Below are 24,263 nucleotides of genomic sequence, written 5' to 3' on the forward strand. Positions count from 1 at the left end.
ACGAGGAGCACCCAGAACCTGTCTGCTCCATTCATTTTAGTACTCAAATAACTTCCCCAAATAACTATATGATTTGTTTAGTTTTGAAATATGATTATCAGCCACAAAACCAGTTGGTTTTGGCCCAATTCTGGTTTATCTACCACATAGAAATATAATAGTAGCCGACATTTGTTTATCAATTCTCAGTAAAGCATAACACTTTAGGATAAGTTGATCTTTGAAACTCTGAAGGAGAAAAGCTAAGGGTATCACTCTCATTTTAGAGGAGTGAAATGGACCTCAAAGAAATATTAAGGCTTTCCTGAGATCACATAGCCCAAATGTGTCAGAGCTAATACTTGAACTCAGATCATCTTATTCCAAATCCACTGTCTTTTTTCCAACATATTCCAAGTGCCTAAGAGTCCAAGTATCTTTTAGAGGAAGAAAAAAAATTATCCTAATTTTATTATTCTTTCACAAAGAAAGGCAAATTTTCAGGATTAGCATTCTTTACAGTAAAAATGAAAAGCACATGTCAAATCTGTTAAAGGTTCCACCTTAGTTTTTGCATATGGTTTAATATATAAGGCTATATACCAAATGAAATGTTCAGACTCTAAAACTACTGACAAGTCTACAATACCAAAAGGAAAAGAAAGGAAGACTGCCAATTATAAAGTAGGTTGGAACAAGTATAAGTAGGAACAAGAGTCTGAACCAGGTATTGCAACTTCCAGTAAAACACATTCCTGGCTGTTATTCAAACTCCCATCATGGGTTTATTCCCACTCCAATTGCTTCATTACTGGATATAGTATTACACAGTTAAAGCCTTTAGTCCCAGAATTAAGTGAAAAGGAATAACACATTTTTATTAAAATGAGGAATATGTTTGATAATTTTCTGAGAGAGACATGTTACAAAAACACACCACACATTATTGTTAACAGCAGGCTTGACATTCAAATCTTGATTACACAGAAGCTGATTTGAGAATAGTCTTCCCCACCCCAGTCCTTTACTGCTGCTTTGCAAATTTGATCAATTCATCCTTCTCTTTTGTATCTCAATATAGAGGTTTAGGAAAACTGAAAAAGTTAAGCCTAGACCAGTTCACGTGGTTCCCTTTTAAAGTTTTCTTTTTTTTTTTTTTTTAACTGCTATACTTCAGCCTTAATTATGATAGATAACCAATAATGAACTATGTTGATTTTAAGTAGCAAATTCCTTTGGAGATTTTCAGAAATGATTTATTTAACCATGAACTCTGCCATCGCAAAATGAAAAACAGATCCACAGGGCATGGAAAGAAACTGCAGCAATGCATTTATTGGAAATTAATCAGACATTACATTAACTTGATGGAGATAAAACAAAAGGCAAAGCACAATTGGTGCAACCTAAAAATCACAAACAAAAAAACCGTTCATTTTCATAGAATATCTGAGTCACTTTAATCTCTGAACATTATATTGACTGCAGGTTCCCAGGACTGTCTCTCTTAGGTTGGCTAAAATTGATTTTAAATAAATCCACATAGCAACCTTCTCCTTAGCATGTTTAGATGTAAATCAGCACAGTCAAAATATGATGTTCCATGTCTTTACACATTAGATAAATACTGGTATTAGATTATAACAGAAATATATGTAATCTATCAATGCATTTATTAAATTCAAGGTAGAAAGAAAACCTCTCTTCTGCCAGAGAAATAAAATAAATTTCTGCTCCAATAAAATATTCTATAGGAACCAATCAGTTGGTTGTCCTGATTTTATAAGGTACCTTGACTTTCCATCTAATGAAAGAGAACTTTAACTTATATAACTTTATTAATACGACTTTTTCTTCAGAAACAAAAACAAACAATGTCAGTATTACAGCAAAGGTCCTACTGTAATAAGATTCGTGACAATAATGCACAAACAAGTTTCAGAGGTGGTTGTGTTTCATCTCTTTTCTCTCAGTATTCTACTGTCTGTTGCAAGGTAAACTTCTCACTAAAATAGATACTTTAGGCAATGAGTTAGCAATTATATAAAAGTACTTTTAAAAATAAGGATGCTAAGTACTGCTGAAAAGCAAAGATGGTTTCATCATTTATTTTATTGCGTCTCCTTTGTAGATGCAATTTAAGAATTTATTTATATGTGGACAAATATGTGTGTATTGTAATTGAAGACTGACTAATTTCTTTCCAAACATACTGTATGACTGAAATTCTAAGTAGTTTATGTGCATGGATAAAATGTTGCGAGTCAATTTAGAATGCTAAATCCTGGGATGGACATGAGACTGCGTTCTCCATTCCCCATTAAGATATTAAAAAAAAAAAAAGTCTTTTAATTTAGTTCGCAGTTTTCTTAAAATTTACATGAAAAAGGAAGAAGACCATAGACTATTTAATTTTGTCAACTGTAATAAGAAATATCATATTATTACAATATGGCATTTGTAGAAAGCCAAATTTTGCTGGCAGAGAAAATCTGAGTTTCCTTCTTCTCAGACCTTCTTTCAATTAGAACAAAAACTGGGATTCTGAAATGTGTTTGGAGAGGAAGAAAGTAAATCCTTATTATTGACTGTGTTTACATAGCACCAAGTAAAGGGGAAGTTCACAATTACTGGGTTACTTTGAGTAACAAATGCAGACAGGCTAGACAGTTAAGGTTCCACAGTGGATGATATTTTCTGGCCAACTGATCCAATTTGGCTGTCAACACTGGTCCAGTTAACCACATAATTACAAACTCCTCCCCTTACCATGGGTGTTCCAGGCACAGCATCTTTGTATTCTATTTAGCCACATTGTTAAAAAATGATGCCTACCCCAAATGAACATGCATGTGGAAGCAACATGCTAAAGATGGCACATAACAGGCTGGGATGGATATGTACCACATTCCCTGAAAAGTCACAGTCATGATCTTCCCATAAACAAGTCAGTAGAATTTATGACAGGCACATATGCATTTACAAAGATTTTTTTTTTAAATTGAAACATGCTGTTCTTTGGAGAAAAAATACATTCATTTCTTCAAGTATTTTTCAATATATAAAGACACAACATTTTTATTTCACTACAAAGACAAAAAAAAAATTTCACATGTGTGGTGGGAAGTTTTGTTTTTTCTTCCCCTAGGAGAAGTTTATATTTTTTAACATTTGTTCTAAACATACATCTACTAGTCTTATTTGAAAGCATGAAATTTCCCTTTATGTACACAATCAATAACAGCAACAAAAAGTCCAGCATGAATGCTTTTAAATAGTTTGAGATTAAAGGCCCATTTGATATTATTGGAGATTCCAAACTAGTTTTTGATGATTCCATTCCAGTGAGTCTCCCAAGACTGTCCAGCAGCATGCATATGACTCCATTCCTTCAGTATCCTAAACTGCATTGCCTGCTGAGGTGGCACTTTTTAAATTATGGCTTATTTCCTGTTCTTGCTTTATTATTTGGGTTACAGTTTACTTCCCTCAATAACAGTTCACAGTCAGCCAAGGCATCTGCTGGCAAGTGCTTCCTGATTTGTTCCACAGTCTTTTGGTAGGTCAATTTCTCCTGTTCCAGAGATCGAATTAAGGACTTCATTTTGGTCTCTCGAGTCAAAAGATTTTCAAGGCTGGATTCTAAGCTCTGGATCTTAGCATGAGCCACCTGTTTAAAAATTTTTTTAATATACATAAATATTATGTAAATTTTTAGAAATAGACACATGTATTTTTTAAATTTATATTCTACATGATACTGACACCTGGCATCACAGAATGCTAAAACTGGAAAAAGACCAACTTTATAGGATATCTGATGATTCTTATTTTGCAAAAGGGATTTGAACAGTTTGATTTGTCATGTAAACCCTTCTGTTGAATGCACTTTGAGATCTGAGAAATGATATTTAAAGCTTTTTTTTTATTTCATTTTTAATGTAATTGCACCCTTGTGTGGAAGAGCCTAACCAGATCCATTCTCAGGGTGCCAATTTTATCATTTTAATTGTACTTGGGTGTAGTACTAATGTATTCTTGGATATGCTACCTGGGTTACATTATTTACAGAACTGTACAATAACAATTCTAGAAAAGGCAGCACATTTATTGATGCTTGTCTGGTAATCACTTCTTATAATAGAAGGTTTTGGGTGAAGAATGAAATTTGTGGTGGTTTTGTATGCAAATGAGTACAATTTAGATTAATGTTGTGGTAATACCTGTTTTCAACTATAAATAGTTAAGTATGAGCACAGAAACTAATTTTAAGGCTGTCTTCTTTGTTTCCATTTGAACTAAGTTGACTGGGTCCACTGCAAATTTATGTTAATTACAAATGAGTCAGCACAATTTCAAGGCAATCTTTTTACTTTTCTGATATATTTTCTATTATTCTCTCCACAGAAACTGTTCAAAACTTTCTCTTCTCTCCTCTCTTCTTTCAAGCCTCTCACACACCTTCACTTCTTTTTAACTGAGAAAGCTAAGGCAATCTTGCCATAACTGCTCTACCGCTAGTCATCTTCACCACTTTGATTCCCAAACCACAGAGCATCACCTTTTACCCCATCATCTCCAGAGTGTCTATCTTGCTGGCCTCATTGGTGACTACCTACAGGTCAGCCATTTCAGGAAGGTCCCATTTATATTTTACTCTCTACTCCCTGACCATCTTCTCCACACTCAGTACCAGAAACCTACCTACAAGACAGACAAGCCATCCTAAATAAAGCAGCGAGGCAACTGCCAGAGACAGGAAGCAACATGTGCCAGGAAGGACAAAGCATAACCACCACAACCTTCCCTCAGGTACTGATATGGTGACCCCAGGACCTTATCAACAGCAGCATCCCTCAGACCACTGTTTTGCTTCCATTCCAGGGCCATCAGTCATCATGGAGGGGAATAATCACTGTGAAAAATAGGTCCCTTGCTTCACCACCACTATATTAACTGCTGATCAACTGTCAACATATGACAAGACCAAGAAGCCCAGGAGTGACAGACTCTCCAGACTACCTCTAGTCAATCCAATATCTAAAGCCAATATAAAGCAAATTTCAAACTGGAACTACTTTTGCAGGAATACCGCCTTCCCTACAGTAACTACAGTTCCAGAAGATACACACAGAAAAAAAGTTCTTGGCACAAAAATTTTGGTAATGTAAAATGTTTAAACTTCAGAAGAGGATATATGATAGGATCAAGAGAAATAGCATCAAAAAATGCTTTATTATCTATTTGTCTATTACATCTAAATATCTTCACATCTGACTTGCAGTTGAAACTTCCCCTATGTTTTCTCCTCTGAGGAAGCCCCTTGGGGAAGAGACTGTCTTGATTTTTCTATTTGTATGCCCAGTGCTTAGCACAGTGCTTATTATACCATAAATACTTTTTTTCATTCATCCATTCATTTACATCGCCACTGTATATGTACCTTTCCAATCACCTGTCCTTCCCCATCCCCTCCCTCTATTTCTGGAATCATTTGAAATGAATTTTGATCAGTCTCTCTCTGTTCTTAAGCAAGTCTAAATTGTTTTAAAAACTGCTTTATAATGTAATTTGAGATTTAGCACAGTGAGATTCTCTTCATTCCTATTTCTTTTATATTTATTATCTCCCCCCCATGTAATTTTATTATTATTATTTCTAATTCTATCCTTCTAAGGGCAGCTAGATGGCACAGTGGATAGAGTGCTTGTGGAGTTAGAAAGACTCATCATCATGAGTTCAAATCTAGCCTCCAATACTTACTAGCTCTATGACTCTGCGTAAGCCACTTAGCCCTGTTTACCTATTTCCTCATCTATAAAATGACTAGAAAAGGAAATGGAAAACTATTCCGAGTATCTTTGCCAAGAAAAGACTAAATGGGGACACAAAGAATTGGGCATGACTGAAAAACATTTGAACAACAACAAAATTCTGTGGTAGTTTAATTGGTGTGATTTTTAATAAGTAAATTAATTTAGGTAATTTTATTATTTAATGTGATTTTTATTATACTGGCTAATAATAGTCATGAGTAATTAATATTTTCTCAATTATTTAGGTTTATTACTAATGGGTTATTGTATTCATGTATTTGCATATATACATACCTATATATCAATATATACATACATACTATATATACACAGACGTTATATATATGTGTATGTGTGTGTGTGACACACACACACACACACACACACACACACACACACACACACATCTCAGAAGGCAGATTCCCATTTATTTAATATATTTTATAGGATTTTTAATAGTATTTCTTTTTATTTCTTTTGGGCTTCAACATAGATATGTATGTTGCTGATTTTTGTGGATTTATTTCACATTTTGTAAATTTGCTAAAGTTATTATTCCAATTAATTAACATCTACAAAAGTAGTCAATTTGTTTCTTCTTTTATCTATCTTAGTCATTTCTTTTTATTACCCCATTGACTTAGCAAGCATTTTTAGTTCTATGATAAGAAGAAATGATGACAGCGGATAGCCTTATTTCACTCCTCGTTTAATTGGGAAGAATTCTAGTTTATTTCTATTATATATAATAGTAGCAGATAAAGAATAAGAATGCAGAATGCTGGAGAAGGCAGGAGGTAATAAGATCAAGTGTGTATGCAAAGGGGTTTGACTTGGCAAGCACAATGGCCATCTCTATGTCAGAGAAGGAGGAAAAATCTCTCTTCTCTATAGGTTTCCATGATATTGTTCTTTTTTTGTCTTCTTTTTACCTGCCTGACTCTTCTTTCTCAGTCTCCCTTCTTAGAACTTCATCTAGGACAAGACTATCAATATCCAGAGCTCTGTCTTTCGGCCACTATACTATTCCTTTTGTTGATAACCATCTACAATCGTGGGTTGAATTGTCATCTCTATGCTGATGATTCTCAGTCTAATTATACACCCTTAACCTCTCTTCTAATCTCCAGATTCACTAACTGCCTAAGAGACATCTAAAAGTGGGATGTCCCATAAATGTCTTAACTCAACATGTCCAAACCTGATCTCATTATCTTTCTTTTCATGAACCATTTTCTCTTTGAAAGTTGTTAATTATTGTTGAAGGTACCACCATTCTCTTCATCATTCACATTTGCAACCTAGATGTCATCCTCAACTCCTCAACTCTTGGTTAGCATTTAGAAGAAATGAAGAGAGAGAACTTTCCAAGGAAAATGTCCAGAATTTGGAGATGGAGTATCTTGTTCAAGGAACTGCATGAAAGTAAATATCCCTGGATTGCAGAATACATGAGAAAGGGATCATCTATGATAAAGAAGCCTAGAGAGGTAGAAAAGGTCCAGACTATAGGAGGCTCTAAAAGACAAGAGGATTTCATATCTGATTTGTGCTTTAGGAAGATCAATTTGATAACTGAGGGAAAGAGGGACTATAGTGGGAGAGACAAGAGGCAGAGAGACTAATAGCAAACTACTTATGAAATAATCTAGGTGTAAGATGATAAGGATGTGCACATACACATGCAGAACATACATACAAGAGGAGGAGAAATGATAGGACAACAAACTTATTGGGTATGGGGAGTTAGTGAGGAGATAAGGATGATATCAAGGTTGCCAACCTAGATGATTATGAATATGATGATACCCTGGATAGTAATAGGGAAGTTAGGAAAGAGATTTTTGAGGGGGAAAATGAATTTAGTTTTAGACATGCTGAGTTTAAGGTGTTTGTAGAACTTCCTGTCTGAGATATCTATTAATGATTGGAGATAAGGATATAGAAGTCAGCAAAGAGACTGAGAATGGACAAATCTGAGAATCAACTGTATAGGTATGATAACAGGAATCTACAAAAGCTAGTGAGATCCCTAAAAATAGCCTAGCTGAAGAAAAGAAGATGGCTCAGGACAAATCCCTGAAGGACATACACAGTTAACAGACATGACCTGATAAAGATCCAGCAAAACCCCAAAAGAAAGAGATTATCAAGAAGAGACAGTAATCTACTGTGCCAATAGCTGCAGAGAGATCAAAAAAGAGGAAGATTGGGAAAAGGCAATGGCCTTTTAGATTTGGTGATTAATATATGATTGGTCACTTTGAACAACGCAGATTCAATTGAACAATGAGGTCATGAGTCAGACTGAAGGGAGTTAAGGGGTAAAAGAAAAGGAAGCAAAGACATCAATTAAGAGCTTTTTTTTTTCAAAATTTTTAAAAAGAAAAGGGAAAAGAGATATAGGACAATACCTAAGTGAGAAGGATAGAGCAAGTTGTCTTTTAAAGTTGAGGAGACCTAAGAATGTTTATAAGCAGTAGAAAGGCATCCAGTAGACCAAGAGAGATTATCTACAGAATAGGAAAACAATATTGAAAGACTTCAGAAGCCTGATCAATGTGGCAATTAAGCATGACTTTTAAAAAGTCATTAAATATACTTGCCCCTCATTCTTTCCCTTTAGTTACATCCTAAGTCATGTTCAGCATCTATTTTTTTTCCAAATGTTCCAATCAACATTGAGTTCTACCTCTTTTGAATTCTTATAGTACTTCCTGTCATTATCACTCATTCAAACTCTTAATCATATATTGCCTTGTATTCTTATTTAACTAGTATGCCTAGATATACCTTTTTCACTAAAGAGAGATGAGGCCCCAAAGAACAGAGATCACTTATACCAAAGCTACTTAAATTGTGGTTTGCGACTCTTTATGGGATTGTGTGACTGAATGTGGGGGTTGAAAAATTATGATTTATTAGTAAATGTTGATTTGTATATCTATTTTACATACCTATATACCCAGGGTCACATAAAAATTTCTCAAGTGAAAAGGAATTGCAAATGGAAAAAGTTTAAGCAGCCCTGATTTATACCTCATTAGCTTCTTTGTATCCTCCAGAATTTAGTTAAGTCCTGAGTACATGAATAGTAGGTACTTAATAAACATTTGTTGAAATGAATTCATTTATATCTTTCCTAAGTACTCAGAGAGTTATGCATAAAAGAGGCTTTAAATAAATGACTACTAAATTAATCTTTATCTACTTACCTGTAATTTTTCCAACAAGTCCATGTTCTGTCTCTTCAACTGGTTATTAGCCTTCTCTAGCTTTTCCAGAGGCTCACTCTCATCACAGGAATGGGCGGACTCCTGTAGTTCATCTTGTAGCACATGGTACTCAACCTCATATGCATGAAGCTGCTTAGAAATATCCATCTCAAAAACCTGTGATAAAAGTACTATCAGTTAACATTTGTTGCTTGTTCTATTGTTGCTTTTCAATTACAACTAAAGCAATTAAAAATGCAAATGATTGGAGGAACATTAATTGTTCATGATTTGAGCATTACTAAAATAATTTCAATTTAGTGTTACTCCACTCACATTATCAAAAGGGCAAGTTATAGAGTTAAACAAAAGAATAACAAAATTCATTTGGAAGAATAAGACATATGAAATCTCAAAGAGAATAATGACAAAGTTGGAATACAAAGTAGGAATTGTCTTCCTCCCAACTGTGAGCTGTCTCAGGCCATGGTTCACTTCTTTTCTAGGACTCTGCTCTTCCATAGCCAGACTATAGTCATAGTGCTGCCATCACCTCATGGTCTTTGTTGACAGGAACTATCATGACTCTTCCCCCTTCTAGAGGAAAACAGTTTTTACAAGCACTGCCATTGTCAAAACTCATTATCACTTTGTTCCCAGATCCAAATCACAGGAGATCAAGCTTTTTTCTCTGTAGAGGAGTTCACCATAATTTAGTTATTAACCCAGCTGGATTTATAGATTCCATATTCAGTTAGGGTAACCTATACCTTTCTTCTCTCTAGCTATTCTTATATTTCTAATTGGGTAAACTTTAAGGACCGAAAGGACCATCCTTTTGCTTTCTTGACCATTTTAATTGGGCCTTATGGTTCAATCTTATGAAGTACATTATGCAAACTAAATATCTGCAGAAAAATTATCCCCAATTTTATCCACAAAATTCTGTAAATCCCACAAATTAAATTATCATGGTCTTTTAATGCAAATGGGATATATAAAATTCCATTTCATGATCTATTCATCTTTAATACAACTATGTATGATCCATTTGCATTTTTTCATCCAGGATGCAGTCATGGATATTTGGGGCTTCTGAATCCATGAGAGCCAAAATCATTTCCTAGAATCCTCAATGTTAAAGAAAGAGCACTGTATAACTTTCAGAATCATTTCAAGCTTTTTTGTAATATGGGTTGGGGAATTCCACTGGACCTGACTTTTCTACTATACTTGCTAAAATCCCTGTAACCAAGTTGATAATTAGGAGAGCTCAAGGGAAAGATTTATAGGGATTGGTGATTGGGAAGGTGGAGGAAGAAAAGGCTTCTTCCAAGAATCAACAGTATACTGTTTCAAGAAAAGCAAAAATTCAACAGAATAGTTCTCTTGTGCCTTGAATGGGTAAATACAGACGTATTTGCTCCCTAGAATTATTCTGACCAGATTAAAGCTTAGAGTTGTGATGCAATGATTATAAGAAACCCGTTTAAATATTAAATATCTTGGTTCTACAATCTTACAGATCATCAAAAAGGAAACCTTTATACAAATTACTAACATGTATTTTTCTAGAATAAGGAAGACCCTCGTTCAAGTGCAATCTGACACATCCTGATTATGTGACTCTGGAGAAATCACTTCTATTAATGCTCCAGTCAACTTTTTTAAAGCTCTAAGTTATAAAGAAGTTGCTGATCCATAATGATGCACTGATAATAGGGTTAGCTAGCTTCCTTATTGGCAGTTTCCAAGGTCAATGAAATCACAGGGTCTAATTTAAAAAGAAAATCCTGAAGTCAGTTTTTTTTTAAATTACATTTTACCTGAGTAATTATTTTCTCCATTTCAGATATATTCATATCTGGTATTGTGTTTTTAAGAAATTCCACTATGTTTTCAAAATTTTCACATTCCATTATAAGGGCTTCTTGGGTGCTTAGTAGACTAAGTGCCACCTTAAATATAACATCAGTTCCCTGAAGAAAAATGATATCTAAAAAAAAGAAAGTCATTTAATTAGACCTTTAATGATGATAAGACTAATACTCTCTGGTAAAATACTAATTGATAATGATCATAGCACATAGGCCAAGGAACACTTCAGAAGTTTGATTTTTTTCAAGGCGACTTAGGCTTAATTGCTTCTGGAATTAACTCTAGAAACCAAATATTTTCATTTTAATCTGGCCTAAAAACTGCTGATAAAGTAACAATGAAAATCCAAATTATAAACACATTTGCATATATCTATATCTGTGTCTATACATATTTATTTACAAATTCATTGCATATTTCAAAAACATAAATCCCTAAAATCAATGCAATACAATGGAAAAAAGGAATAGCACTTACCAACAGGTGAAGCTATTTTTCTTCATAGAAGGAAAAGTACAAAGTGATATGACCAGTTACAACTAAACTACTCTCACCATTCTTAATAAATAAATAAATGAATCAAACACACAATTTACTGCACTTACATCATGGTAGGAAATTAAAAATGGAACTTCTCCCTTCTATTAATCAGGATAAAGACACATGCTAAATAGGAAGGTAAAGAAAAGTAAATATCACCCAGTATACACAGGAAACATAATAAGGAAAAAAACAGCTAGTGTATTATTTAATATGGTATTCTTCAATATAACTCAAATTCATGCAGTGTTTTAAGATTTACAAAATGCTTTTTCCACAAAGCCCTAATGTCACAGGCAATACAAACATTATTATTTGTGATTTACAAATGAGAATAGTCAGTGAAAGTTAAGTGACTTGCTAAAAAGTCATACAACTAACTAATGAAAAAGACAGGATTCTAATTCACTTCACAGTCATTATTTTCCCTTTCATTAACTTATAATTATATTATTATCTCTTAATAATAACTCGTAATAAGTAAATTGTCTACTTGTACCAATCTATAACTCTGCCCTTATGTACAAATCTAACCCATGTCATTACATTGTTCAAAAAATTTTTCCTTATTGCCTAGAAGATAAAATGCAATTTCCTTAGCCTGGCATTTAAGAGTTAAGTATAGATGCTCTGGCTCTACTTCCCTTTCTGGAAACATTAGTACAAGCGGTCCTCCACACCTAAAATATTTTCCTTCTTTATCTTCACCCTGAAAATTCATTTTCTTCTTTCAAGGATTACTTTGGGTGCTGTATTGTCATAAAAAAAAACCTACATGAGTTTTGAATCTGGAAGTTTCCTTAGAAATCCTCTAATTCATTTTACAAATAAGAAAAGTGAGACCTAGAGAGATAATCTGTCATGCCATTGATTTAATAGATGGCTCCTCTATTAAGTCCTATTCACCCACTCAACTGAGCTCCCTTTCTCCCCTCAAATTGCATGGCTCTTTCCTTTGCACCTATCAAAGAAGCTATACCCTTTCATCGAATTGAGTGAAAATAATTGAAAGTTATATAATATTTAATAGTTTACAAAACTTTGCACAGATCCTCACAAAAATCCTGTAAATTAAGCAGAAAAGTTAACATGTCCATTTTACAATAGAAAAAATCAAGGTAGTATAACTTGAACTTGAGACGCGAACCTATTGTCTTCTAACTCCAAATGCAGTATTCTTTCCATTTTACCAAAGATCACCACTTAGGCTGAGATGATTAACTTATTCAACATTCTAAAACTCATTATATGATATATATATATGTGTGCTTCACTACCAGTGAAGCTCATAATCCCTCCAATGTTTAGTAGGCTGGGCCCTTATTAATTTCCTGAGCCAAAAGAAACTTCAACATATTACCTTTCAGTGATCATGATCCCTAAATTTACTTGGGCTGTTCCTCAGACAATCGGCACAAAAGTCTCCATTGTTCAATGGTACTTCAAACCATTCCAGTTTGTAAGGAACAACCCATTAAAATTAATGTTCTGAAAAAGCTTTCAGGATACTTTCCATGATACAATGAGAATAAGACTTTAATGGAAAATGACTACTAAAAATAGTTACCCCTATATCCAGATCTCTCCACTTAGAACAAGGAATTACAAACTACCAGCTAGCCTGAAACCTGTATTTGTCAGAGAGCTAAAAACATTTTTTACACTTTTAAAATGTTATTGCACTTAAAAACATAAAAGTTATTCTTGACTCATATGCCATATAAAAAAGAGATTGTGAATGTCTGCCTGACTTTTGTTCTAAATAAATATGGAAGAGAAGGGAAAGCGGTAAGAAGAGAAAAATGACTCCAGACTTTGATTTTGCCCAGGAAATTCCCTAGAATCAAAACCTCCTCTAATAATACAGATAAGTAACAATGAATTAACCAAAAGGCCATAACTTAATGTTACATGCCTCAAGTCAAGAATTAGAATGTGTCACAAGCAAGACTTGAACTCAGGTTTTCCTGATTCCAAGAATAATTCACTATCTACTATGTGATGCTGTTTCTAGATATTTCAATGTTCCATAACAAACCATATAGCCTCAGATAAGAGTAAGCAATGACATAATCATTGGTAACTAAGTTAAATTTCCCATCCTGAGCTCCTATAGCTTATTAGAATTGAAAGAAAGAAAAAGTAACTCATATAAGAAAGCTTACAGTGACATTTATGGCATGCACAAGAGACTATCTTCCAGACTTTCAAAGCAAGAAGTGATAGAAAGTATTCTTTGCAGAAGTCAGCCTTCTGAGGTGAGCCATAAGACATTTACCCAATGATACATCACATTGATCTAAGTGATTTCACTGAAATGAGACAGACAAAAGTTTCTCTGAGGAGAGAAGTGAAAAATGAAAGGACTCACAAAGAGACATATTAAGGGAAACAATCTGCAGAGGAAATTTCTTTAGAGAAAACCAGCTATGTCAATGAAAAAAAAAAAAAAAAGATCTTCCAGGAAAACCTGATTCAGTGATTATCAGCTTGATGTCTATGAATTTTATTTTCTTCTGAAGACAATCTCCAGAGTCTTTGAAAAAAAGATATAAATACTGTCTTTACTAATTACCAACATGAATAACTAAGTATAAGAAAAAAGTGAGTCTTCTCTGAAACCAGTGAGAAATAATAACTATACTTTAAATTCAGCAAAAATGTATCATGCACCTCTAGTGTGTAAAGACATGAGGAGAAATGAAGAACTTAAGCAAGACACAGAGCTTAGAATTTAGTAGAAGGAAAAGTTCTGTGCATAAAGAACTATAATTTATAATAATACATGATACATGCATTAAAGAGACTGACAGAGACCCTGGGAGCAAAAGTTATTGCCAACAGAGAGGATATGGTGGTGTTTCATGGAGGTAAATACTTCAGGGCAAAACAAACAAACAAACACAGGGTTGAGTCCTAGCTCCAATACGGGCTAATTGTGAGATCATGGATAGTCACTGAATAACTTGGAGCCTCAGTTTCCTCACCTGCAAAATGAAATTAATAATAGCCATGCTGCTTATTACCAATAGTTTTTTTGTAGAAAGAACTTGGCTAAATCTGTTATACAAACAGAGACCGGTGAAGTTTGGCTCTTAGTCTGTCTAGGTGAATTATGAGGAGGGAGCATATTATGAGGAATTCAACAGTAAAAGAAAGGGAGGAAAAACATTTAAAGTTCATAATGTTATTTACATATTATTATATCACTTGATCTTCATAAAAATCTTCTCATAGTCTAAATTATAAGATTTTTTTTGGTAGCCAAAATGGACAATAAAATATAGAAGTCATTGGATGCAGTAATAACAGTTTGGGGAAAACTCAAAGGGTAAATAAACCATATTAATCATGCTTGAAAGGGAAACTAGAATATGTGTAAATGTGAGTACTATATTCTTCTTAGCTCACTATTTTTTCTTAGGATTTGGTGTTATACTAAGTATCTGAACATAAAACTATATATAAAATTCCATCTGTGTATTATTTATTAAATAAAGGACTTAAAGTGATTAAATACTTAAAAAGAGAGTGTGTCCACCTCCTCTATTTCTCCCCAAACAGAGGACATCCTCTTCCTCAGAGGGGTGCATCCTGATTCCTGACCTTGGTCCCTTTTGTGACTTTCAACAAGCCATCTTAATCTTCCTGGGCTTCAGTGTCCTCAAAGGTTAAAAAAAAAAAAGTTTACTTCCAGTTCTACTCATGATCATAGGATCCTGCCCTTGATCCTTTCACATCCAAAGAAGACAGTATAAGGTGAGCAATTCTGCAAATAAAACAACTCCTTCCATGGAATCCAAGTTCACAGTTTGGCTAATTCCATTCAATTCCTTAACTCCAAAGAAATCTAAGGCCAGAATGGAAAAGAAAAGATGAAAAAGTTTTGCTTGATCTGGATTTTTGAAGAGCACTGGCCCTGGAATCAGAGGACCCAGATTTTTTTTTTGGGGGGGAGAGGGGGGTGCCAAGGCAATCAGACTGAGTGTAGCAAGTATCTGAGATCGCATTTGGATTCCCATCCTTTTGCCTCAAGGGCCTGTGCTCTCTCTCTCCACACCACTTGACTACTTCAGTTCTGACTTTTACTATCTTGGGCACTGTTAAATAGGTCTCTTAACCTTTCTCATCTCAGTTTTTTCATCTATAAATTGATATGTGACCTCTGAGTCCTTCCAACTATAGATTTAAGATACCATGTATGTTTAATTTGTTATATGCAATCCCAAACAGAATTCCAGAAACATGTAAGTACTGAAAATGGTCAACCAGAGAGAGCTTACCCACATATACACATATATAAATTCATCTAATTTGTCCAGATCCTCAGAAGACAAAATGCTATGCAGTTGATGAAACAATTTTATCAAAGCATAGGAGAAATAAATGTGTTTGCTGACAAGGACAGAAAACAATGAGAGAAAGCCCTGCTTCCTGAGGGAGGGAGTGTGGAACTCAGATTCTGACTGATACCCGAAGTCTTGACAATCCACTTCTGGATTTCCCCTAAAAATTTCCTTCTCTCCCTGCACCGTGGGAGTCCTGTTAAAGGTTCCTCATTCAAAGGCAAATACAGTTCCTCAGTTCCCTCCTCCCTTGAGAGCCTCCTGGATCAAAGGCCTTTCTCGGTTGTTGCCCTGTCATCTCTATTGCACAACACACGTAACTGTCTACCCCTTAGGCAGGCACCTAGCAAATATTGGCTGAATCTGAGGGTTCTGGTTCTCTTAGGCCGCTTTTGTTTCTCTTTGCATCTGATTAAGACTCTCTGGCTAAAAAGGTGAATTTTGGAAAAAACAAACTAATCAATCTTTTTTTTTAAATGCTGACAAATAACCTACAGGGCAAATGGTTCTTGACAACAGACACAAAACAAAATGCTACTGCTGAATAAATAACATTGGGCTATAATGTGACTCTCTAGGAAGTGGTCTGAGTTGCTTGAAACTGCCACAAACAAATACCTGAATCTCTTCAAAATGACACTTGAAAAATAAGTAACTGCCCACCTTTCAAGAACACAGGCAGCTCAGCTCAAGTTATGTTCAGTCATATATCTATAACTCAGACATCTGAGCACTGTTAGCCTGTCCCTTGTCCAAGAAGGGGTTTGGGAAAGGGGAACCAATGGTTAAGACCATTAAAGGAGAAGCCAGGATAAGTAACAAAAAGAGGAATTAAAATCATCAGTACAATAACAATAAAAAAGAGATAATTTTTACCTAATTTTTAATTTTAGGTAGATAATCTCACTATGTGTGTACCAGGTACTGGTACATGTATACTGGGCAAAAGAAAGACAGATAAAGTCAGGTCTAAAGACTGCTTGGCTCATATTCAGGAAAATAAGAACTAATTTATCTTTCAAGAACATATAAAAATAATATGTCTCCTGCTAACTATCCAAAGGCAATGGTTCAACTCTTGGGATTTCTCATTTCAACTTTTATTTAAGGCTCAAAGGTTTCAAATTTTTATCAATATAGCCAGATACAAGGATCAGATTCTAATAATAATTCACCACTGTTAACACAAGATGTAAAAAATATGGTTAAGTAATAGTGTTTTGTCTCTGTAATAAAAAAAAATGCTCAATTGACTATAATTTATAGTCTCTTACCAAAAACTCTGGCTACAAATCCTAGTGGAAATTGGGAGGCAAACAATGTGAGGAACCAAGGGGCAGCATAAAGACTGGGGCTGATTTCATTCTCTTCAAGGTGATTGTAGAGATCTCGATGATAGTCATGAAGGAGCCTTGAGAGCTGATACATCTGAATCTAAAGTTAATTTTAAGAGGAAGAATGTTACATTCCTGTTTTGATGTTCCCAAAGTATACAATTTACACTGCATTAGAAATATTTTTTACTCTTTAAACTTCATTTAAACTTTCTCAAACAATCCTATTAGTAGTATAAATTTAAGGGTGATCCAGATGTTTATTTAGATTACAGAAGGTCATTCGAAAACATATCCATGAATGTCAAACATGTTCCATACCTTTATTTATATAAAATAAAGTAGACATTACACATTTCACATTCCAAGAAAACTACCTGCTTATTTTTATCCATCCTTCAAGGTCAAATACAACTCTTGACATCTCTATTCCTTAAGCAAACTAGCTAAGTAAGATATTTTGTCTTGGAATAGAGGTGTTATCTGTATATTAATGTGAAATTCATACACACACTTAAGAAATCTAATTTATTTTCTTACTGATCATAGTCTTGCAAACAAAAATTTAAATAACAATTTGGAATTTGCTAACTGTTCTACCCTGCTCAGACTCTCAACTAGATAGCTGATCTTCAGATATAACATATATTTTTTCATTTTTTTTTTTGATACTGAGAATCCCTATCTCATCCAGGTTAGATGTGAAAGGTCACTTGCTGACTATATCCAGCTGCTGGCATGGAAACTCTTTGAGCAGCCTGGTGGATCCTCCATTCCCCACTCTTAGGAGCTCACCATATTACTGTCAACACCTAAGAAGTTTAGCACAGTTCAGCTGAAGACTACCAAGCCCAATGATAACAGTCTCTGCCTCTCCAGAAGCAGGGATTATAGGCCTATCCATTGCCATTGCCAAAATGAAATACACATTCAGAAACTTGAACTGCTGCTAATTCTAATTCCTTCTTACCACTGTTTGCCATGATCATGTAAATGTACAGCTATAAAATAAAGGGGCTTATCATGAGTGAAATATAAAAGGTGAAAAGAATTTTAAAATATTTTGATAAGTCCTACTGAAAAAATATATTGCTTTCATGTGTACTCCAACAGGTAGATTCTAGTTCTAAAAACTGGAAAATCTAGGTTAAATCATTATAACAATTAATTGACATAGTAAAGTTTACAGGAAGCCAACAGGTAAAATTAGAAGAGGTCATATTTAATTGAGTCACTTCATCCAAAATATTCTGCTGTTCTTACTCAGGAAAAAATGGTTATAACACAAAAATTATATTTTTATAATTTCTCTACAACTTAAACTAGGAGTTCAAAGAAAATATTTATGTCAGGATTGCACAAAGAAATCAAGTGCATTTATTTATTTGACAAAAAAAGATTTTAATACACATAATGTAGATAGCACTGAGCTGGCTAGTGAGGTAAATATAATGCAATCCAAGTCAATTCAAAAAATATTTTTCAAATGACTCCTAGGTCCTTTGCCTATTGGGTACTATGTACTAAGTAAACACAGACAAAAAGAAAAATAGTCCCAGCTCTCAAGAAGATTACCTAGAGAAGGATGTAGAATACAATATTTAACCTATACAAGAAAATATACACTAAACCAAGAAAGAAAAAAGAACACTAGCATAGGACAATCTAGTTTCTCATCCAAGACTGAGGAGAAGCAATGGTCCCCGGCAGAGAGGGAATGAAGAAAAGGCAAAGATGCAGAAGAGAAAGTGCTGAGTTCAGGGAATAGCACAGAGTACAGTTTGACTGGACACAATGCATGAAGAGCAATGTGAAATAAATCTACAAGGAAGAGATTTCTATGCCAAGATGAAGAATTTACATGTTTTGTACAAGCAACAGGGAACCAATGAAGCTTCTTGAACTTTTTAATCTTCTCTGTATGTAACGAATGTGAAATGAAGATGGAGAGCATCAGAGATAAGAAAATTGGTAAATTTGGAAGCATTGGTGTTTAATGTATATTGAGTTTTTTATAAGCTGAAAGGGCTAAGGAGGAAGATTAGACTAAGCTAATGTTGAACTCCATGAAAAAAGGAAGGAGACAGACCTAAGAGTCTGAAGGTAATTGCAACAACAATCTAGATAGGGTGACATAGGAGAGAGTTAAGTGATTGTACCACAAGAAGGGATTAAAAAAGGACATGAGTACCAAGGAAATATATGTCTCCTTCCCTCTCCTATTCTATGTACTGGAGAGGCAAGACAGATACTAAACAAGGTGGTCTCCATGCTTATGAAGCTTACAGTCTAACAAGGAGACCCAAGATCATAGAAGTAGAATTGGAAATCTTTTCCAACACCTTCCCTTTATAAATAAGAAAACAGAGACACAAAGAAGTTAATGGACATAGATATAAAGGGACAAAGCCAAGATGGGAAACCAGATCCTTTAACCCTAAATAAATGAAACACTCTTACAAAAATGAATGCTAAAAACTATCTTTACATGTATTTGGAAAAGTGAAATATTATTGAAAAAAATTTTAAATAGGTAAAGGGACAGTCTCAGCCTGACTTTACTGGTTGTGAGTTGCAGTTGGACTAAAGTCAATTAAGTATCAATACAGGTAAGTTCCCAGAGTAGAAGTTCATAAAGGTGCCTAAGGTAAGATCAAAGAGACCAGATAGGAAAAATGAAGCAAGTTAAAAGTGTTGACAGAGTTTTTTAATTTCTCTCTAAATACCTGTGCTGAGAGTCCTCTGTTGCTGATTTTCAGGGGAGGAAAATTCTAACTTATCATTCTGTTATGTGAGAAGTGTCAAGTCTCACTTATTATTCAAGACTTTTGAAGTTCAGTTATATTTTCACCTATTCGGGTAAAATGGAACCAATTCTTGGTGATTACCCATCAAATTTTGAGTCATGCATGCACACACACACACACACACACACACACATACACACGCACACGCACACACACACACATTTAACATAGACAACTAGGTGATTTATTTCTAAATAAAATTCGTATTATCTATCTTTAACTATAGAGGGAACACCCTTTTAAGGTTGCTGAGTCTTTTTGGAAGAAATACCCCCTATATAAAAGATTTTAATTTCTGTATCTAGAGGGAAATCTATTTGTCACATTAAAAAAAAAAACCCTTTAGAAGTGACAATGGAAGTGATTTCTGTCTCTCTAGGTATAATCTTCCACCTTTCTTCAAGTACCAAATATTAAGTAGCCCCTATATATATAGATGTTATCTTCAGAACTATTCAATTCAGTTGACCTGCCTGGGGCAAAGCTATATGAACTTAATGTAAGGCAACATTTGAAGAAATTTTCTACAGGCATTTTGACAACAATATGATATTCTATCTACAGCTATCTCCATCTACTTAATGCATTTCTACTCTTAGGTCTTGAAAATGGCCATACGTTCTCATGTATAATCTATATCATATTTCTTACATATCAGGGAAGGGAAAGGTACAGAATTTGGAACTGAAAATTTTAAAATAATATTATAAGTATTTTAACATGAACTGGGGAGAAAAAGAAAAATATATATAATATATATTATGTGTTTATATATATATATATATATATATATATATATATATATATATATACTTAATATTTATTTATTTTGCTGAGGCAATTGGGGTTAAGTGACTTGCTCCAAGTCACATGACTAGGAAGTGTTAAGTGTCTGAGACCAGATTTGAACTCAGGTCCTCCGACTTCAGGGCTGGTGTTCTATCCACTATGCCACCTAAAATATATATGTGTGTGTGTGTATGTGTGTGTGTGTGTGTGTGTGTGTGTGTGTATGTGTGTATGTGTGTATGTGTGTATACATGTGTGTGTGTATATATACATGTATATTTTATATATACAGAGGCAAAGCCTATCAAGGTTTAGTGCCTCCAAATATAGGCTCAGAGATGAGGTAAGGAGGGGTTAATTAGTTCTAAAAAGGCTCATCACTACAAGTTTACCTAAACACTGTCTGACAAAGTGATCAAGGTTAGATTCTTTCCATAATTAGTAAAGGGAAAATCCACATTGACGATATAACAATTCTTTTGACGTTCCAAGGGACTGAATTCTTACCCAAAGTCAGAGAATATATAAAAATTCTGGAAATTGTCTCTTCATGTCACTTTTCTAAGGAAAAAATTCTAACTTACCACTCATTACCCCAGTCACATTCTTCAAGAAACAAACAAGGAAAAAATTAAAAGGAACATCTCTAATTTTATCCCACATTTTCAAAGACTAAATAAAAGAAAATAAATTCCCTACCTCAGAAGAAAAATCTGAGAACCATTTTATTTTTTTGTTTTGCCTTGTTGTAGTTTTTAATGAAGCTTTCATGTTAAGTTCAAAAAAAGATCTATGAATCTGTTAAATTGCAATTTCAATAACAAAGAGAAAGAAAAAAACTTAAGAAATGATTTGTAATCCTACCAAAATATTAAGATGGAAGAAAGTAAGAATTTTCTAAAGACAGTTTTTCTCTATATAACTTGTACTTGTATTATCATAGATTTAGAATATGAAAGGACATTAGAAGTCATTTAGTACTTGTTTTTAAAGACAAAGTTTAAATTAATTTTTTGGTAGGCATAGTGTCTAAATGCTTAATTACTTCAATATCTTTGTTTAAAAGGTATAGTATAAAAATAAAATGTTATCTATAATTATTCCTAAAGACTTGGTACATCCCCAAATCCTAAGAAAATCTAGTAAAACAATAGGAATAATGCATTTACCTATATTTCAATACTTATTTTCACTCCAAGATTAACCTGCATGGAATTATTACCAAAATATATAATATCAAGACCCTATTTTGGTTATTACAAAGGACTGACTCACCTGTAGTGACATCATGTCTGGTCTGTATTGTTTTCGGAAGCCAAGGTCATACATGAGAAACTTGAGCATTTCAAAAGCTTGCTCCTCACTCATATGCAGAAGCAGTACTCCAGCCACAAAACTTATCCCCTGGCAGTAACCCACTTCTTTATCCAGCAAAGAATAGGCTTTCAAAAGGTTAAAGAGGGATAGCTGCCCAGATCCTAGCTGTACAGAAAAGTAAGGATGAGTGGGAAAGGTTCTTCCTGTCAGAGTAAGAGAAAAATAAAGAAGCAAACAAATAAATAAGCAAATATATAAAAATACATGTGTATATGTGTATATATATACACACATACACATGTATACATATATACACACATACATATACTAGTTTATGTGTAGATGTAAAAGGAAAACACATTTATCCAACATCTAGCTAATCCAGATCGTTCTGTTTCATGTTTAATATTCTATTCACTACACAAACTTATTGCCCCCCACCCACCCAATTCATCTCAGCAAAGATATTAAAACAACTTTCTTCTACAGAAGAGCAGATTACTTTTGGGCAAAAAAAAAAAAAATGCACTGATGTTAAAGTGAAGTCTTGACATAAAGAAATTCAAGGATTTATATTTGTTATTAAGTCAAATAATTCTGGCACAGTTCATGTTTTAACTTAAAAGAACATTCTTAAACAATGTTATCATCATCTAATTTGAAGGGGAAATGCAGTCAGTCATACATACACTTCACATTTAGGAAATCTTTTCTCTCCAGAATTTCCTCTAGGCTCAATGCTTTTATTTTGGGAAGCCCTTAAAATTTCCTCTTTAGGATCATAGAACTTGTGCTTGAATAACTGTCCCAATTCTATAATGCTTTTTTTTTTTTAAAGAAAGATAGGAAAGGAGAAAATGAAAAAGAAAAATAGTAAAAATTTAAAGAGATTTCTCTCCAAAAATTCACTGTGGAGCATGAAATTACGGTGAAGAAACTTTAGCCAGGGAGCAATGTAGTCAGAAATTTCCAAAGAGTAACAACTAAGTACTGTAACAAATGCATCTCCACCACCAAAAGTGTAACAGTGTTGGCAGGACATTTCTTCATTCAAAAGAAAAGGTCTTATGTTAACTTCCCAGATTTTATGGCTTTACTGAACAATTACTCTCTATCAAAAATTGCAGAGATGCCAATCTAAAAAACATTTTTTCTTTCTTTCCCACATATGTACAAAACATAGTTTTTCCAGGAATTGGTAATGATAGTTAATCTATACTGTAAACAATAGAAAGAAGTGAAAAAATAATGTAAAAAAGCTAAAGGAACACAGATGGTTGAAATATAAATAGAGTACAATCTCTACTACATTGTTACTTCTTCAGCTAAAAAATAAAATTAACAATTTTTTTAAATCAAATATACACCTCTACATATCCTTTTCTCACTAACCTCTGGTCTTCAAAGATTACTTCCTTTGTCATTATTTCTCAATTTTCCCAAATTTGCTCTCATCACTTTTCACTCAAGTAGGCATGAAATTCACTACCCAGGATATTTATCCTCCAAAATCCCTCTCAATCTAATTTACAGTCCTTCCCACCATTCTTTCTAGATCTGTTCATTGTTTCCTAGATTCATTCAACAAATAACTGCAGAATGCCTACCACATAGGATTCTCAAAGAAATCTTCTGTTCTGCTAACTCAATGCAATGGAGAAGAAAGAGAAATAAGAACTAAATTAGACAAATATAATTATCTTCAAAAAATTTTGTCAGATAACTGTCTAAAAACCAAAAAAAAAAGCAGAATACAAAAGGATTTATGCATATCTTTTCTCTCAAACAGAAAAGGCCATTAATAATTTCAACAAAAGGCCTGGATATGTACATTAGTAAGTGATTTATCAATATGGCAACCATACCTAAATCTACAAGGATAGCATGTTGCTGTGCTGTGAGCTGCTTCAAAAGCTCTTTATAGGAAATGTCAGGAGGTTGCTGTTTACTTGGCAATCGGTGCCTCAGACGATATTGTAAAGCCAAAAACTGCCAAATTTCTCCACGGCGACTTTTAGGCACCCCTAAGAACAAAGAGAAAAACCAACAAGAGTTTAAACTCATGAATTAATTTGCAAAATTGCATTAGTAGTACTGTATGCAATGCTGACAGTAGCAATATTAGGCCATGCCACCCAGTAAGATTAAGTAATGAATTAAATAATGACAAAGGCAATTTAAGCAAGTTTAATCTTGTAGCTGCCTTTATCTTTTGAACAGAAAACATTCCAAGACAATCACT

General features: G+C 33.9%; 1 protein-coding gene across 3 annotated transcripts in view; it reads right to left on the reverse strand.

Annotated features, from left to right (window-relative positions):
• Positions 1-1,288: 1,288 nt before the first annotated feature.
• TBC1D4 (TBC1 domain family member 4) overlaps positions 1,289-24,263 on the reverse strand; it is an 80,167-nt gene continuing 57,192 nt past the window's right edge. For all 3 annotated transcript variants that reach the window (XM_051983927.1, XM_051983926.1, XM_051983928.1), the window contains 6 exons: positions 23,887-24,045; positions 21,980-22,224; positions 17,049-17,208; positions 10,837-11,006; positions 9,011-9,187; positions 1,289-3,649 (listed from right to left, as the gene is read on the reverse strand). In XM_051983927.1, coding sequence (XP_051839887.1) covers positions 3,416-3,649; positions 9,011-9,187; positions 10,837-11,006; positions 17,049-17,208; positions 21,980-22,224; positions 23,887-24,045 — 1,145 coding nt within the window. In that variant the 3' untranslated portion in view covers positions 1,289-3,415. The remainder of the gene's footprint in view (positions 3,650-9,010; positions 9,188-10,836; positions 11,007-17,048; positions 17,209-21,979; positions 22,225-23,886; positions 24,046-24,263) is intronic.

This window comes from Antechinus flavipes, chromosome 3, assembly GCF_016432865.1.
Source record: "Antechinus flavipes isolate AdamAnt ecotype Samford, QLD, Australia chromosome 3, AdamAnt_v2, whole genome shotgun sequence".
Classification (NCBI taxonomy): Eukaryota; Metazoa; Chordata; class Mammalia; order Dasyuromorphia; family Dasyuridae; genus Antechinus; species Antechinus flavipes.